At 44.2% G+C, this 19,812-nt stretch overlaps 1 protein-coding gene across 1 annotated transcript in view; it reads left to right on the top strand.

Annotated features, from left to right (window-relative positions):
- Positions 1 to 19,812, top strand: part of LOC139260488 (piezo-type mechanosensitive ion channel component 2-like) — an 851,737-nt gene that overhangs the window by 653,132 nt on the left and 178,793 nt on the right. The window contains exons 16-18 of the mRNA XM_070877017.1: positions 14,389 to 14,537; positions 15,141 to 15,314; positions 16,994 to 17,035. Coding sequence (XP_070733118.1) covers positions 14,389 to 14,537; positions 15,141 to 15,314; positions 16,994 to 17,035 — 365 coding nt within the window. The remainder of the gene's footprint in view (positions 1 to 14,388; positions 14,538 to 15,140; positions 15,315 to 16,993; positions 17,036 to 19,812) is intronic.

Genomic DNA, 19,812 nt, shown 5'->3' with positions numbered 1-19,812 from the left:
CATAAACCCGGACACCAGGCCAGTACACCACAAGGCCAGAGCGGTGCCGTACGTGATGCGGGAAAAGATAGAATGCGAATTGGACCGCTTGCTGAGGGAAGGCATCATCTCGCCAGTCGAATTCAGTGACTGGGCGAGCCCGATCATGGCGGTGCTCAAGGCAGATGGGTCGGTCAGGATATGTGGTGATTACAAGACCACCATCAATCGGGAGTCACGCCAAGGCCAGTACCCACTACCGAGAGCGGAGGACCTCTTTGCGACGCTATCTGGTGGCAATCGTTTTTCAAAATTGGACCTAACCTCAGCTTACATGACCCAGGAGCTGGCAAGTGAGTCGAAGAAGCTGACCACCATCACGACACACAACGGGGTTGTTTGAGTATAACAGATGTCCGTTCGGGATTCATTCGGCCGCCGCGAGCTTTCAGCGAAATATGGAAAGCCTCCTCAAGTCGATTCCAAGGACGGTGGTTTTTCAAGATGACATCCTCATCATGGGTCATGATACTGAAGAATACCTCCACAACCTGGTGGAGGTGCTACGCAGACTGGACCGGGTAGGGCTGCGACTGAAAAAGGCGAAGTGCGTCTTCCTAGCTCCAGAGGTAGAATTCCTGGGGAGGAGGGTAGCAGCAGACAGGATCAGACCTACTGCGTCCAAAACGGAAGCAATCCAGAGAGCACCCAGACCCCGTAACACGACGGAGCTGCGTTCGTTCCTGGGGCTCATGAAGTATTTTGGCAACTTTCTTCCCAAATTGAGCATGCTGTTAGACCACTACACGTGCTCCTACGCAAGGGTCACGATTGGGTCTGGGCGGACAGCCAGGAAAGGGCTTTTGATAGAGCACGCAATTTATTATGCTCAAACAAACTGTTAACCTTATATGACCCGTGTAAGAAACTTGTTTTAACGTGCGATGCGCCGTCCTATGAGGTCGGGTGTGTGTTGCAGCATGTGAATGCCAATGATCAATTACAGCCAGTAGCTTATGCCTCCAGAAGTTTGTCCTAGGCAGAAAGAGGCTACGGGATGGTAGAAAAGGTAGCATGTATATATGCAGTAAAAAAAATGCACCAGTATCTGTTTTGCAGGAAATTTGAGCTGGAGACAGATCACAAACCCCTAACATACCTTTTGACCGACAACAAGGCCATAAATGCGAATGCATCGGTTCGCATACAGAGGTGGGCATTCACGTTAGCCGCCAATGACTACACAATTTGGCACAGACTGGGCACCGAAAACTGCGTCGATGCACTCAACAGGCTCCCACTAGCCACCACTGAGGGGGCTACCGAGCATGATGCTGAGATGATCATGGCTGTTGAAGCTTTCGAAAGCAAAGGTTCACCTGTGACAGCCTGTCAGATTAAAGTCTGGACAAATAAAGACCTGCTACTGTCTTTAGTTAAGAAATGTGTCCTGAATGAGGACTGGGCAGCCACGTACGGAACATGCCCTGAGGAATTTAAACCGTTTCATAGGCGCAAGGATGAACTCTCGATTCAGGCCGATTGCCTACTATGGGGAAACTGAGTAGACATGCCCCAGATGGGCAGAGTGGTGTTTATCAGAGAACTTCACAATGAGCACCCGGGCATTGTCTTGATGAAGGCAATTGCCAGGTCACACGTTTGATGGCCAGGGATAGATGCAGACCTGGAACACGTGTGCTCAGCTGGGCAACGCATCCAGGGAAGCCCCCCTTAGACCCTGGTCCTGGTCCGCCAAGCCATGGTCATGCATCCATGTGGACTACAGAGGTCCTTTCATGGGAAAAATGTTTTTGGTTGTAGTAGACGCCTACTCCAAATGGATTGAGTGTGCCATTTTAAATTCAAGCACATCCTCTGCCACGGTAGAAAGTCTACGGGCAATGTTCGCCGTCCATGGTCTACCGGATGTCAGCGACAATGGCCTGTGCTTCACAAGCATTGAATTCCAGGACTTCATGGCAGGCAATGGAATCAACCATGTCAGAATGGCACCGTTCAAGCCAGCCTCAAATGGCCAGGCGGAACGAACAGTGCAGATAATCAAACAGGGGATGCTCAGAATCCAAGGGGATTCCCTACAAAGCCGCTCATCACGCCTCCTGTTGGCCAATACATCCCGACAACACTTGCTCACAGGGGTTCCACCCACAGAGCTGCTAATGAAAAGGACACTCAAAACCAGGTTATCCCTTATACATCCCACCATGAAAGAAATTGTTGAGAGCAGGCGTCAGTCACAATGTGACTACCATGACAGGAATGCGAGGGCGCGATGTATTGATGTCAATAACCCTATTTTTGTCCTTAATTACGCTGCAGGGCCCAAATGGCTTGCAGGCACTGTGATTGCCAAAGAGGGGAATAGGGTTTTGGTAGTTAAACTTACCAATGGACAAATCTGCCGCAAACACGTGGATCAACTAAAAGGAGGTTCAGCAACCCATAGAAGAAGCAGAGGAAGAACACGATGTAGAGTTTACTCCACCACAGGTGACCGAACACCGGAACCAAGTGGAGGAGAGCCCAGTCACTGTGGGCAGTCCGAACAGGCCTGAGGCACCGCAAACAGCAGACACTCAGGCCAGCGCCCAACAACCGGTGCTGCAACTCAGGCGCTCTACAAGGGAGTGCAAACCACCAGAGAGACTTAACCTGTGATCCCAATAAGACATTGGGGAGGGAGGTGATGTCATGTATTCAACTGTCATTGTAACTCATGTATAAGCTGACCTAAGTTGTACACCTTGAGAACATTGACCACAAGGGGGTGAACTTGTGGGAGACACTCCTAACCTGGACTTCCAGGTATAAAAGTAGAAGCTCCACCCACCTTCATTACTTGAGAGAAGGTAATAAAGATAACTGGTCACAGAGTGACCTTCTCTCTCAAGTATGGGCCTCGTGTGCATTTATACTGTGTAGTAAGGACATATCAGGTTTTTAATCTGTTTTTTTGCCTCTCCCAGGAGATCACATGGCTCAGGTTGGGGTGGAGTGTAGAATGTTGCGGTGCAAGGGGTGTCGCAGTTGTGTGGGTCGGACTGGTTGGGCCCGATGCTCGTTACCTTTCCGCCATTGTTCATTGTTCATTGGTTTATATGTAACCTTCAGGGCTGCTGACCGATGACCGTGCGGCTCTTTATCGGCCGGCGCGGACACGATGGGCCGAAATGGCCTCCTTCTGCGTTGTAGATTTCTATGTTTCTGAAGCCCGTCCAGAAGAATTGCATGGTTCTTACAATTTGTTTCCTGCACAGTTGCAACCTATTTTGATTGATAATCTTGATTAATTGTGAATGATTCCTATTTATCTTCCTTGAACCAATAAGGGAATTAAGGGTTACGGGGAGCGGGCGGGTAAGTGGAGCTGAGTCCACGGCCAGATCAGCCATGATCTTGTTGAATGGCGGAGCATGCTCGAGGGGCTAGATGGCCTACACCTGATCCTAATTCTTATGTTCTTATGTTCTTATGAACCAACTTGGACATTAAAGGGAAACAGAGAAATATAGCCAGATTGCAGCTCCATGTTCTTCAGGTTTATATTTCGCTGTGCAGCTACTTGGGTTGTGACTTATGAGGGCACAATTAGGTTAATTTCCCATGGAAAACTTCAAATGTTTGACTCGTGGTCAAAAGATATCAAAGAGAATAAAAAAGAATATCAAACTTTTATAATTGGAACATTTGTATGCAGGTGAGTGAAGTAGCTTAATGTGTCTAATCTGCCTTTGATTCTGTGTAATCTTCTTCAGAAGATCATCATTTTTAGCTTGAGCTTCATAATATGGCAACGTGGTATTATGCCGCAGGTGTGCAGAGATTAGAAAGATGTTACAATCTGCTTCTTGTGCGACCTGTGTCACTTCCAGTACATACCTCAGAGAACAACAAGCTGCTGAGTTGGGCTGGCGGTGGTTACTTTGTGTATACGGTCACATTTAGGTTCTTAGAGGTGTAGGCTTGCCTTAGGAAATTGATTTCTGCATTTCCAACTGTATATATTTCTAGTACAATGTATTTGGCCATCTTTCAGATGAAATGTGAAATCGAGTACGATTGGCAAACGGTGACTAGTGGGGTGCCGCGGGGATCAGTGCTGGGTCCTCAACTATTTATAATCTATATTAATGACTTGGATGAAGGGACCGAGTGTAATGTAGCCAAGTTTGCTGATGATACAAAGATGGGTGGGAAAGCAAATTGTGAGGAGAACACAAAAAATCTGCAGAGTGATATAGACAGGCTAAGTGAGTGGGCAAAAATCTGGCAGATTGAGTATAATTTTGGAAAATGTGAAGTTATCCACTTTGGCAATAAAAATAGAAAAGCAAATTATTATTTAAATAAAGAAAAATTGCAAAGTGTTGCAGCACAGAGGGACCTGGGGGTCCTTGTGCATGAAGCACAAAAAGTTAGTATGCAGTTACAGCAAATAATCAGGAAGGCAAATGGAATGTTGGCCTGTATTGCAAGGGAAATAGGGTATAAAAGCAGAGATAACATGCTACAACTGTACAGGGTATTTAAGGAAGGAAGGATATACTTGCGTTGGAGGCTGTTCAGAGAAGGTTCACTAGGTTGATTCCAGAGATGAGGGGTTTGACTTATGATGATAGGTTGAGTAGGTTGGGCCTATACACATTGGCGTTCAGAAGAATGAGAGGTGATCTTATCGAAACATATAAGATAATGAGGGGCTCAACTAGGTGGATGCAGAGAGGTTATTTCCACTCACAGGGGAAACTAATACTAGGGGACATGGGGCTCAATTTTGCCCAAGCCCATTTTCTGGCGTATTGCCAGAGTTACGCCAGGTTTTCTAGGTCAGAAATGCGGCATAAATATTTGTCCAAACTTTCCCCGATCTATAAATGGAATTTGGAATCGTGCAGCGTGTTCAGTTGCCTTGGGGGGGGGGGGGGTGGAGCTTGCTGTCTGCGCCGAAAAATGAAGCCGGGCCTTCTGCGCATGCACGGGAAAAATAACGTACATTTTTGATGTCGCTCCAATGGACGCGCATGCTCAGTACAGCTCGGATATGGCCATCAGCCATATTTAAAGAGCCAGTTGTGTGTAATCCGCTCCCCCGCCCGACCCTAGCCCCGAGTGCCCTCCCGGTCCGCTCCCCGAGCCTAGCCCAGGCCGAATGGCCTCCTCCGATTTCTTTACCTGCGCCAATTTGTTTAACTCTCCACAAGGTTTTTTTGGAGTGGCCACATACGCTGGCCTAAGCAGAACTGGAGTAACTCTCAGCTGGCCAAAGTTCCCTAAATGGCCAGAATTGGCGCAAGTGGCTGGTTACGCCCCCTTTGGCTGAAAAAAAAAAGTATCTAAAAAAAATCGTAACTGAGTTACGCTGGTGCAAATTGATTAGGGAAACTGTGGATTTTTAACTTAGGCCAAAAAAAGCAGCCTGCTCCGAAAAAATGGCATAAATCACTGGGAAAAATTGAGCCCATAGTCTTAGAATAAGGGCCGCCCATTTAAAATTAAGATGAGGAAGAATTTCTTCACTCAGAGGGTTGTAAATCTGTGGATTTTTCGGCCCCAGAGAGCTGTGGAGGCTGGGTCTTTGAGTATATTTCAGGTGGAGATAGACAGATTTTTGAGCAATAAAGGAGTAAAGGGTTATGGAGAGCAGGCAGGAAAGTGGAACTGAGTCCATGATCGGATCAGCCATGATCTTATTGAATGGCGGAGCATGCTCGAGGGGCCGAATGGCTTAATCCTACTACTATTTATTATGTTACTTATGAGACCCCCATCTGCTCTCTCAGGTGGCTGTAAAAGATCCCATGGCACTATATTGAAGAAGAGCAGGGGAGTTATCCCCCGTGTCCTGACCAATATTTATCCCTCAATCAACATCACCCAAAAAAAAAGTTTATCTGGTCATTATCACATTGCTGTTTGTGGGAGCTTGCTGTGTGTAAATTGGCTGCTGCATTTCCCACATGACAACAGTGACTACACTTCAAAAGTACTTCATTGGTTGTAAAGCGCTTTAGAACACCCTGAGGTCGTGAAAGGCGCTATATCAATGCAAGTCTTTCTTTACATAATGGTTGCCAACTTTCTATATTACACCAGGAAATTTAATATAGATGAGTTGACCAGTCAAGACCTTTAATTGCCCCGCCTTTCTCAATTTCCCACAACACTACAGGTGGAATTCATCATTGTTACATAATCGTATTTTCTACTGTATTTAGAAATTTATTGATGGGTTCAGCAATTTATTGACTTTATTTCAATCAAGCTACTTTCCGTGGCTTCTGACATTCTAAGGTGGGTGTTTGAGTGACTCCGTGTCTTCTTGTAGAATTTCTCATGACGGCAACCTCAATTTAGAGCTGGCTTTCTTCGTTCAAATTTGCACAGTTTTTAGCGAATAAAAGTATTGGGGTGAAACCAAGCCGGTGCAATTCGGGCAGTGGCAGATCAGCTGCCCATTAAACGCCAGGCTCGATTTTCTGATCAATTAATTGGGCAGGGTATATAATGGCCCAGAAGTTGTGGTCGGAGGCTTCCGACCTGAAAAATTTCCACAAATCTACCTGGTGGTCCCGGAGGATCGGAGACTTCTGGTCCTTGCCCGCTATGCGAAGGCGCACAGGCGTAGACGCACATGTATCCCAGGATCGTAAGGGTTTCAAACGCATCAATGGGATCACGTGGGCTGGCACAACCTATCAGAGTAGGGGGATACCCATTCATACTTATGGTGAATCCGTATGTACGGAACCACCATAAGTATGAATGGGGATACCCCCAAAAACACAGAAACACTGAAAATACCTTTTTAAAAAAAAAAAATCACATATTTCAAATTAATAAAAATTGAATTTAATTAATTATTTAAAACACAAATTTATTTTTTGAAAAATAAATTTGCATATTTTAAATGTTTAAATTATGTTTTTTAATGTTTTTTTCGGTACTTTAAAAGTCTTACGCTGACAAATAGCCCGATTCTCCACCTGCGGAGGCCCTTTAGTTTCGCAAGCGTGCGATTTGTCAACAGAATGTTTGACAGAGCGCAAGTGCTGGGTTTAGGTGCATGAGCTTCACATACCTAAACCTGGAACTTGCAGGGACCCCACGGGCGCATGCGTACCTCGTAATTACCCGTGGGGAAGTGCAATTTCAGGCCCAATGAGTGGCTGATCTGCACTCTCACTGCCCTTCAATTTCACCGCCACCCTCCCTTACCTGTTGTATTTTCAAATACTGTGATCAAACCACATAGGATTACACAGGTTATACGGCACAGAAGCAGGCCATTCGGCCCAACCAGTCCATGCCGGTGTAATGCTCCACTTCTGTCTCCTCCCGTCTTTCCTCACTAAATCTATCAGCTTAACCTTCCATCCCCTTCTCCTTCATATATGCTTGTCTAACCCCCTATTAAATGCATCTATACTATTCGCTTCAATCACTCCCTGTGGGAGCGAGTTCCACATTCACACCACTCTCTGGGTAAAGAAGTTTCTTCTGAATTCCCTATTTGATATCTTGTACATAATATGTCTTACTACATTGGCAGATCCAAATGAGCAAAATAAATTAAGGATCACAGATTAAAATAATTTGTCACTTTAAGTCAACATTCACACTAGGAAAAGTATTAAACTAAATTGGAAGCTACATAAATATGTGGGAACACAGGGTTTTCTGAGGAAATGGACAGAATTCAGAAGATCCACAGGGACCCAAAAATTGCACAAATGAATTGCGGATGCTATCTAGTATTACAGTCTATTATAAATGAAATGATAAAACTCATTTCAACAAGAGTAAAGATAGTGGCCTAGATTTTCCACTCAGTTTATGTCAATCCGCAACGTGAGCTAAACGGACAGGAATTCTCAGGAGCCACTTCAATGGCTCTTTGCTTTCCCTGCTACTTCTGAGATTTATTGCCAAAAGTGATGGGTGACAAAGACGGACGGACATAATGTAAAATCATGGAAGTACGTCCAACAATTTTCTATCCATTAACTTTAATTGGTGGAAAATCACAGGTTGCATGTGTATGATTTTCCAAAGAAATAAGCCTGGAATAATGGGCCTGGCCCCACAAAAGTAAGTTTTAAATAAAGCTGAAATGGACTGTTATGTATGTAAACTTTACTTGTGTGTAAGACTTGCCACCAGGGTGTGCACCTGTTGGAGACCCAAGGGTCACCTGCACACTCCGGGCAAGCAGGCATAAAAGACAGTCTACCATGCTGCTGCCTCACTCTGGAGTGACATTAAAGAGACCAAGGTCACAACAGTTTGAGCTTACAGCACACAGTCTTGTGGGGTTATTCTGAACATAACAATTGGCGAGAAGTAACAGATCAAGAACTTTCACGTGGTTATGGCTGCTGTTGGTATTCTTCAGAGATTTGTTGAGGGTGATGATTGGGAAGCCTTCATTGAGCATCTTGACCAGTACTTCGTGGCCAACGAGGTGGATATGGAAGAAACCGCGTTCAAGCGCAGGGCGATTCTCTCACCGTTTGTGGGTTCACAATATATGGCCTTGTCAAAAATCTGCTAGCACCGACGAAACCAACGGACAAGACATATGCAGAGTTGTGCACGCTAGTTCAGGAACATCTCAAGCCGAAAGAGAGCATCTTGATGGCCAGGTATCGGTTTTATACGCACCATCACTCCGAGGGCCAGGACGTGGCGAGCTATGTCGCCGACCTAAGACGCCTTGCGGGACTGTGTGTATTTGCTGGATTTTTGGGGAAAATGTTGCGAGACTTTTTCTTGCTTGGAATCGGCCACGAGGTCATTCTTCGCAAACTGCTGTTTGACGAATCCCTAGATCTGAGCAAGGCCATGACGATAACCCAGGCTTTCATGTCCACAAACGGTAACACTAACCAGATATCTTTGCAGCATCAAAGCTCACCGGCAAGTACTGTACATAAAATAACACCTTCAGCAGGCAGAACTGTACATGGCAGGGCCTACACGCCCACAGAGGCCAGACCTAGGATGACTCAGAGTCCGTTGTGGGGCGTAAATTTGAAACCATTAACACCATGTTGGCACTGCGGGGGTAATCATCGAGCCCATCAATGTTGATTCAAGCACTACATGTGCAAGGGCTGTGGAACAATGTGGCGCCTGCATGGAATGTGCAGACGTGCTGCGACTCACCATGTGGCAGAGTCGCCAGAAGATGTCCGATCCAGCGCGGATCACGCTGAATGAATAAGAGAGGCAACTCAACCCGAGGCTGAAGAGGAAATGTATGGGGTACACACCTTTACCATCAAAAGCCCTCCGGTAATATTGAAAGTCAAATTAAACGGCATTCCAATTTCCATGGAATTGGACACGGAGGCGAGTCAATCAATTATGAGCCAGAAGGCTTTTGAGAAACTGTAGGGAAACAAGGCACAAACACCAAAATTAAGCCCGATTCACACAAAGCTGCACACTTATACCAAAGAGCTCATACCAGTCATTGGTAGTGCAGCAGTGAAGGTATCGTACGATGTAACTGTGCATGATTTATCATTATGGATTGTACCAGGCGATGGCCCAACGCTGTTCAGCAGAAGCTGGCTAGGAAAGATCCGATGGAACTGGGACGACATCAGAGCACTGTCTTCGGTGGATGATGCCTCGTGCGCCCAATTGCTAAACAAATTCCCACCATTATTTGAGCCAGGCATCGGCAACTTTACAGGCGCCAAAGTGCAGATCCATCTAGACCCTGATGCATGGCCCGTTCATCACAAGGCCCAAGCAGTTCCATATATGATGCGAGAGAAAGTCGAGATCAAGCTGGACAGACCTCAACAAGAGGGAATCATATCGCCAGTCGAGTTCAACGAGTGGGCCAGTCCAATTGTTCCGGTTTTGAAAAGCGATAGCACGGTCAGAATCTACATGGTAACGATCAACCGAGTCTCGTTAGAGGACGAGTACCCACTACCCAAAGCGGATGACCTGTTCGCAACACTAGCAGGGTGAAGTCGTTCACCAAGCTGGATCTAACCTCTGCTCACATGACACAGGAGCTGGCTGAACCTTCGAATAAAATTGACGTGCATCAACACGCACAGAGGACTGTTCATATACCACAGATGCCCTTTTTGGGATGAGCTCGGCTGCGACCATCTTCCAGAGGAACATGGAGAGTCTGCTGAAATCAGTTCCACGCACCGTGGTGTTTCAAGATGACATCCCGATCACTGGTCGCAACACACCGAACACTTGCACAACCTGGAAGAGGTTCTAAAGCTACTGGACAGAGTGGGACTCAGGCTGAAACACTCCAAATGTGTTTTCCTGGTGCCAGAGGTCAAATTTTGGGGGAGAAAGATTGCGGCAAATGGCATCAGACCCACGGACTCCAAGACGGAGGCCATCAAGAATGCAGCCTGATCACAGACTGTGATGGGGCTGCGTTCGTTCCTGCGATTCCTCAACTATTTTGGTAACTTTCTACCGGGGTTGAGCACGTTGCTGGAACCTTTGCATTTATTGCTACACAAGGGTGACGACTGGGTTTGGGGTAAATCTCAAGAGACGGCCTTTAATAAGGCCAGAAACCTGTTATGTTCTAATAAGTACTTGCATTGTATGACCTGGGTAAACATTTAGTACTAGCTTGTGATGCATCTTTGTACGGGGTCAGTTGTGTGTTACAGTAAGCCAATGGGTCAGGCAAACTGCAACCGGTTGCATAAGCATCCAGAAGTTTATCTAAGGCTGAAAGAACCTTGAGAAAGAAGCATTAGCATGCGTATATGGGGTTAAGAAAATGCACCAATACCTATTTGGACTCCGGTTCGAGCTCGAAACCGACCACAAGCCGCTCATTTCGCTGTTCTCAGAAAACAAAGGTATTAACACCAATGCTTCATCCCACATCCAAAGATGGGCACTAACGTTATCTGCGCATGATTATATAATCCGCCACAGACCAGGCACTGAGAACTGTGCTGATACCCTTAGTCGGCTACCATTGCCCACCACCGGGGTGGAAATGACGCAACCTGCAGACTTGCTTCTTGTAATGGATGATTTTGAGAGCGAGGGGTCACCTGTCACAGCTTGCCAGATCAGGACCTGGACTAGCCAGGACCCTGTGCTATCACTAGTAAAAACCTGCGTCCTTAATGGGAGCTGTCGGCTGTCTCCGGGGAAATGCAAGACGAAATTATGCTGTTTTACCGATGCAAGGATGAAATGTCCATCCATTCGGATTGTCTCCTATGGGGTAATCGCGTTGTTTTGCCAAAAATAGGCAGGGAAACGTTTATACGCGACCTACACACTACCCACCCAGGCATAGTCATGATGAAGGCTATCGCCAGGTCGCAAGTTTGGTGGCCCAGCATTGGCTCGGAATTGGAGTCATGCGTACACCAATGTAACACTTGATCACAGTTGAGCAATGCACCAAGGGAGGCCCCACTGTGGCTATGATCATGGCCCTCCAACCGTGGTCCAAGGTCCACGTAGATTTTGCTGGCCCCTTTCTAGGAAAGATGTCCCTTTTAGCAGTGGATGCTTACTCTAAATGGATTGAATGTATAATAATGTCATCATGTACGTCTACTGCCACCATTGAAAGCTTCCGGGCCATGTTCGCCACCCATGGTTTGCCCAATGTCCTTGTTAGTTGACAATGGACCATGTTTCACCAGCTCAGAATTCAACGAGTTCATGACCCGTAATGGCATCAAGCCTGTCAGGTCTGCCCCGTTTAAGCTCGCGTCCAATGGTCAAGCGGAACAGGCAGTCCAAACTATCAAGCAGAGCTTGAAACGTGGGACGGACAGTTCCCTGCAGACCCGGTTATCTCGGGTTCTGCTCAGCTACCGGAAGCGACCCCACTCGCTCACTGGTGTTCCCCCTGCAGAATTATTAATGAAGAGAGCACTCAAAACCAGGCTCTCCTTAGTCCACCCGGATCTCAATGATCATGCAGAAACCCGGCGTCACCGGCATAATGTGCACCACGATCACGCGGCTGTATCGTGTGACATTGAGGTTAATGACCCTGTGTTTGTTCTTAATTACGGTCATGATCCCAAATGGATTGCTGCCACTGTTTTAGCCAAGGAGGGGAATAGAGTATTTGTTGTCAAACTTGTGAATGGACAAACGTGCAGAAAGCATTTGGATCAAACCAAACTTTGATTCACTGACAACCAAGAACAGTTTGAAGAGAACATTACCATCATTGATCCACCAACACACACCCAACCAGCAACCAACCTTGCTGTCAACCATGAGGATGCCCGACAGTCCAATCAGACCAGCCATGCTGCCATGCAGCAATGATCCGACCAACTCACCCAGGCCAGGACTTCAACTCAGGCGATCAACCCGGGAATGTAGAGCCCTGGATCGCCTTAACTTGTAAATAACTTGTACCTAAGACTTTGGGGGGGAGGAGGGAGTGATGTTATGTATGTAAACTTTACTAGTGTGTAAGACTTTCCACCAGGGCACCTGTTGGAGACCTAAGGGTCACATGCACATCCCGAGCAAGCAGGTATAAAAGGCATCTACCATGCTGCTTCCTCACTCTGGAGTTACATTAAAGAGACCAAGGTCATAACAGTCTTGTGGAGTTATTCTGAACATAACATGGACAAAGTTCCCCCCACAATGTGGAACGTGTTGAAAGGCGGTTACACATTGAGGAGTTCAGATGACGGCATAAACCAGCGGTTAAAAGCTTGAAAGCTAGTCAATGATAACAGTCCTTAGTATAGAAACGGAAAAATGCTGGAAATACTCAGGAGGTCAGGCAGCATCTGTCGAGAGAGCAATAGAGTTACCGTTTCAGGTTGGTGACCCTTCGTCAGAACTGGAAAAAGTTAGCGATGTAACGGGTTTTTAAGCAACTGTTGGGGCAGGGAAAGGGGAGGGCGAGGAGGAAAGGCGAAAAGGGAAGATCTGTGATAGGATGGAAGGCAGAAGAGATTAAGAGACAAAAGGGATGATGGTGCAAGGCAAAAAGAGATGGTAATGGGACAAGTTAAGAAACAAAAGATGAGTCTAGTTAGGGTGTAAATGGAGATGGCAGAATCATCGACAGCTGTTGTGGGAAAGAGAAAAAAACAGAAAAAAATAGGGATAGAGGTTATGGTTTAAAATTGTTAAACTTGATGTTGCGTCCAGAAAGCTATAAAGTGCTTAAACAAAAGATGAGGTGCACCATCATGCCTTTTGTCTCTTAATCTCTTCTGCCTTCCACCCTATCACAGACCTTTCCTTTTGATCTTTCCTCCCCTCCCGCTTTCCCTGCCCCTACACTTGCTTAAAAACCTGTTACATCTCTAACTTTTTCCAGTTCTGACAAAGGGTCAGCGACCTGAAATGCTAACTCTGTTTCTCTCTCCACAGATACTGAGCATTTCCAGCATTTCCTGTTTTTATTTCAGATTCCAGCATCTGCAGTATTTTGCTTTTGTATTAGTCCTTGGTTTAGAATGTATTGTACTTTGTAATATATAGAATGTAGCCATTTGTTACATTTCACAGCATTTGGAATCTTGTTTTCCATTTGTTTCATGCAAACAAGGATGTCACAGTGCAATAACCTTTTTTTCCATTAATTCCTGGGATGTGTATATTGCTGGCAAGGCCAGCATTTATTGCCCATCCCTAACTGCCCTTGAGAAGGTGGTGGTGAGCCGCCTTCTTGAACTGCTGCAGTCTGTGTGGCGAAGGTGCTCCCACAGAGTTGTAAGGGAGGGAGTTCCAGGATTTTGACGCAGCGACGATGAAGGAACGGTGATATATTTCCAAGTCAGAATGGTGTGTGACTTGGAGGGGAACTTGCAGGTGGTGCACCTGCTGCCCTTGTCCTTCTAGGTGGTAGAGGTCGCAGGTTTGGGAGGTGCTGCCGAAGAATAAATATTTTGTCCATGTTGTAATTATACAGGAAGCGATATTAGGCATTATTTCACCATCTTGCATTCCCAGCGGAAAGCTGCAATCTCAGGGAGTGTGATTCAGAGATGGGCTTACACCATTGTAGGCCCAATTCTTCAACCATAACTTGCAATTATGCCACCCCAGCAGGAGTGTGGCATCAAAAATTACCACTGTTTGGGCCACAGCGATTATTTTGGTGGCTGATACAGAGAATAAACAGCTTTTATATAAAATACATGTTCTGTAATTCCACTTTCCTTGGCAGTTTATACTTGTTTTATTCATTCATGGGAATCCATGTTTATATTTCCAATACAGCTTTGCATTTTAATTTAATTTAAATTCCCCAACTGCCATGGGGGAATTTGAACTCATGTCTTATGGATATCCAGGCCTCTGGATTACTAGTCCAGTAACATAGCCACTAAGCTACCGTACCAGGTACACTCAAGAAGTCATTTTTTTTTTCAGGTGCATTATGATTGGTGGCGGCGGATCCTGAAATATTTTTGGATTATTGTTGTTTCCTATACGATGCTGGTCTTAATCCTGGTGTACACATATCAGTTTAAATCATTCCCAGCACTGTGGCAAAACATGACAGGAATGGATATTAAAAAGTGAGTAACCAAGAGAAGGTATTTTGTACAGTAGTCCAAAATAATGTTTTATTTGACCTCAAATGCCTGTTAATTTCACAAAGACATTGTAATGAATGACGTAAGTGCATAGCTTTTCTTAAACCAAGTTGGGTGGAGCTGCACTTTACGTTAGATATGATACTTAATAATACTACAAAGAATAAGAAAGCTCACCACTACTTTCTCAAGGGCAACTAGGGATTGGCAATAAATGCCAGCCTTGCCAGCGATGCCCACATCCCGGGAATGAATGTTTAAAAAACAGTTACAAACCAGTAAAGAACTAACAAATGTCACGAATCAAAGTGGCAAATTGAATACAATCCACATACAGCTAGGGCAGATAAGATGCACTGGATTATGACTCAATTGAAACAAGATAAAATCAATGAAAATGTATTACTGCACACGCACAGAATGATAAACATGTAAACTTACATCTTTAGCTGTCTTTTACCACTGAAAACCTGCTCTGCATTCCGCAATTGAAAACAAAAAACTTAAACAGCTTATTTTGATCAGAATTTAATACATGTTCCTTTCGGAATTTTATAAATGATATTATTTATTTTTTAATTAAAGGTTGAAGGATCTTGGATTAGAACAATTCACCGTCTCAGATCTGTTTACCAGTATTTTCATCCCCACGTCTTTCTTGCTGGTTTGTATATTACATCTACATTATTTCCATGATCGATTTCTGGAGCTCACTGACCTCAAAGCGGTTACCAGCAAACAGGAAAGCAGTATCTATAGGTGAGGAACAATTCTTGATACATTGGCAAATCAGTCATTAGAGCTGAATATATCTGTTCCCCGTGATCTCTAATATGATATTCTGACTCTGATCCTCCTGGCCTGTTGCAATAGCCTAGCATGTGAAATGGATTATATACTGTAAATATATACCATGTATTAATACTTTTGGTTTTTTTAGCCATTGAGAAGATTTGACTGTTTTCAGGCACAGTGAAATATATGTGCTAGCTTCTTACCATTACATGTGTTAAAATCAGCTGTTGAAAGTATAAAGGTTCAGTCGATGGCTTCAGTTAGATTTCACCTTAAGCACCCGGGCAGTAATCTGGTGAAATGGATCACCCGCCTGCTGTAGAACCCTGTCCCATATTCAGCTCATTGATTACAATAGAATGAATATCGGGCAGGTTCGACCATAGGGCATCCGATCCACTCCGACAGGTCACAGCCCAGCTGAAAATGACCCTCCACGTAGATATTTTGTAAACAAAAGGTGTTACAGTTCTGAATTACAGACCAAAAATGCCAATTACTGTGAAACCATTGATGGTATGCATCCTGCACAGGGATATATTTGAACTATTGTGATGGATTTTTGTCCAGACCCAGACCTGGTGCTGTGGAAGCAATGCGCGCTTGAATCAAGAGGCCCGAGGATCGGCAGGGATTGGTCCTTGTGCCTGATCTATGTAGTTGGGGCGAGCTACTAGTGCTGGTCGCGCCTCCGCAGGCAGCTCGCCCGACGAGTAAAATCAATTTCCAGGGTGGGCGAGGTCGCCATTTTCCTTGTGGGGTCCGGAGAAGCAGAGCCTCGTTAAAATCAAATCAGGCTCCTTTTGACACAATGGTACCCTGATTTGTTAGATTCATAAGGGCTCCGTCTGCTTTAGGTAGGAACCTCATCCACTTGCAGAGCCCTGCAGGTTAAAATGGAAAATGGCAGAACAGGATCGAGATTTGAGAGGGCAACTAACCGACTCGTAGTTAACAGTCCACCTGCTCCGCTCCTTTCCACCAAGCAGGTTGGGTTAAAATTGACCCCAGTTGCTCCAGTATTTGGATCCCTTATTAGGCTAGGTGCATTATTGGTTGTCTTCGTTTGTGTAATTTTAACATTTAATTTTCCAGTGCAGCTCAGCATCAGCATGATAAATATTATGTACTTGTTTTCCCAATCAATCTATCAATTGATGAATCATCATTCATTTTGGCGGCCCTATTATTCATGTTACGTTCATCATCCCTTCACACGACTCATTCCTTAGCTAAAGGATGGGCAGGTGATTTTCATCCATGCATGTGAGGTGCAACGAGCCAATGAATAATCACTTGGAAATGTTGATAATCACCATCCATAACCAAAAGTTTATTCACAGCCAGTATAGCTGATCTCTTTGTTGTAACAGCGGGAGAAGTGAGAGTCAGAACTTTTTGGGACAAATGTGTCTGAACTAAGTGGAGTTGTTCTTTTATATTATACCCTGCCTTACCTTTGCTAATATTTATCATTTTCAATTGCTTCTGTGGTAACTTTAAGCTTACTAACCATTTAACAGTATGTGTTGTGCTGTGTTGGCTAATTGTTGTGACAGTTCTTAGTGGTTTCTTATTACCTCTGTCTCTTTCTTCTTTCTGTGTTTGTCCATTTATGTGCTTCCCATTACTCCATTTTCCAGCCATGCCAAAGTTAATGGGCGTGTTTATCTGTTAGTAAATAGGTGGGTACTGTTGTGCTTTCCATTAGCAATCACAGAATTTCATTGCATTTTATTATTTACCTGCCATAAATTATAGCATGCAAGTCACACCCTTATTTTAGAACTGCTCTTGCACCGGAATCCCAATAAATTGCACAATATTATTAATTGCATCCTGAATATAGAGATCATAAGATATGTGTAATATTTTAACAATAATTTTGGTGTTATCGAAAAGATGCTTTTTTTTAATAATCCAAATTTTATCTTATTGACTTACAAAGCTCAAGGTTTGTATTTGCTGTGTAACATAGCCACTTTAAATTTAGACTTTATATGGCTCAATTGTCTAGTCCTATGAATGCTCAATGTTAACTTGTACTGAGTTTTAAAACAAATGGCACCACTAGGTTGGCAAACAAAGACAAAAAAATCCCAATTTCCATGAGGTTTCTCCCAAGTCTCTGGTGGCAATTCAGTGGGAGACCCACAGAATTTCAGGGCTTTGCTAACTGTACCAGGGGCTGACATCAGTTAAGCACATCTCGGGGATCTTCTCAATGCCACAGTGCAGTGAGAGAATTTTGGACTTCTAACGTAGATTTTTTTTAAAAATTCACTTACAAGAGTAAAGAGAGAACGGTATGCATTGAAAGTAAAGCTCTGTTCCATTTCCAATAGTTATTATTATCAAAAAACATCATTGTTGCATTTCCAGATTTAACATCTTGCCATGATAGAATAACATAGAAATTTACAGCGCAGAAAGGGGCCATGCTGGCCCATCATGTCTGCACCGGTTGACAAAGAGCCACATGGCCCTCGGTCAGCAGCCCTAAAGGTTACATATAAACCTATGAACAATGAACAATGGCGGAAAGGTAAAGAGCACCCAGCCCAAGCAGTCCGCCCCACACAACTGCAACACTCCTTGCACTGAAACATTCTACACTCCACCCCAACCGGAGCCATGTGATCTCCTGGGAGAGGCAAAAACCAGATAAAAACTCAGGCCAATTTGGGGAAAAAAAACTCCGACAATTCATATACATCACTGTGGTGAAAAAGCAGTCGTGTTTTAACAGCACAGGTTTTTTTTCTGTAATGTCTTATTATTTGCATTAACACCCCCAACTTAACATAATATTTGTATTTTAAAATAAAAATCATTAATTTGCCAATCAGTATTCTAAAGTATAAACAAATAATAATCTGAGAAGTGTGCAATTTAAATGTATGGAAACGTTCCAAGGCACTTCACAGGAGTATTATGAGACAAAAAATTTGACACAAGCCACATAAGGAGAAATTAGGGCAGATGACCAAAAGCTTGATCAAAGAGATAGGTTTTAAGGAGTGTCTTGAAGGAGGAAAGGGATGTAGAGAGGCGGGGAGGTTTAGGGAGGGAGTTCCAGAGCTTAGGGCCTAGGCAACAGAAGGCATGGCCACCAATAGTTGAGCGATTATAATAAGTGATGCTCAAGAGGGCAGATTTAGAGGAGCGCAGATATCTCGGGGGAGTTGTGGGGCAGGAGGAGATTACAGAGATAGGAAGGGGCGAAGTCATGAAGGGATTTGAAAACAAGGATGAGAATTTTGAAATTAAGAAGATAGAAAAATGTCCCAAAGTGCTTCACAGAGGCATAATCAGCCAAAAATGGTGACAACAGAAAATCAGCACATCGTAACATATATTTAAATTACACACTTCTCAGATTAGCTGCTTAACTAGTATGACAGTCAAAACATTTGGTAATCTGCTATGGTAGTGCATATATGGTGTGTACTGAATCCATGAAACTGGCAAAAAATAATGATTTACCCAAAAAGCTTACTTTTCACGTAAAGCAAGTCCCAGTTTCCTAATATTATCAACAAAGTCAAGGCAGTTTACCTGTGTGTTGATTTCACCAGAGAAAACAAAGTTGTCTTCAAAAGCTGTTATTTTCAGATCATACTAATGGGGTTTTTATAGGTGATAATGGTCATTCAGTTCCTCAAGCCTGTTCGCCATTCAGTGAGATTATGGCTGATCTGTGACCTAACTCCATATAACCACCTTTTCCCCATCCCTTCATACCTTTGGTTAACAAAAAGCTATCAATCTCAGATTTGAAATTAACAATTGATCTAACATCAATTGCCATTTGCAGAAGAGAGTTCCAAACTTCTACTACCCTTTGTGTGTAGAAGTGTTTCCTCATTTCACTCCTGCCTAGCTCTAATTTTAAACTATGTCCTCTATTCCTAGAATCCCCAACCAGCAGAAATAGTTTATTTCTATCTACCCTATCTGTTTCCCTTACTGTAATTTCAGTTTAACCTAGTGCTAAACTCCAATTTTGCTAGGATATGGGGAGATATGACTTTCTTTAGTCTGGTTAATCTTGCCTCTATTACACACAGCGAAATTCTTGAACCTATTGGTGCTGCCATTGGAATATTCCACAAATTAACATCGGGAGCACTGCGATGATTGTGACTGTGTGTAAGGAAAGGGCAAAACTCAGTACAAGTTTTTGTGACGGGAGATGTATTTTTCAGTGTATCTGATTGGGTCAAATGGCCTTTAATTTTCACAAAGAGTCCTTCCATCCTGCACTGAATCCTCCAACACCATCACAATCTCTACTGCTGATCTTTAAAAGGGCACAGGTTACAAGAGGAAACTTGGTAACAAAAGCACCCCGTGGCTGGCAATTTAACTCGGAGAAATTGAGAAGGAACTGCTTTGCTAATACTTTGTAACTTACCCTTCCTTTACATAACCAATGCCGCTTCTTAATGTGAATTCGGGA

Source organism: Pristiophorus japonicus, chromosome 1, assembly GCF_044704955.1.
Source record: "Pristiophorus japonicus isolate sPriJap1 chromosome 1, sPriJap1.hap1, whole genome shotgun sequence".
Taxonomy (NCBI): Eukaryota; Metazoa; Chordata; class Chondrichthyes; family Pristiophoridae; genus Pristiophorus; species Pristiophorus japonicus.
This window is presented reverse-complemented; position numbering and strand designations above follow the sequence as displayed.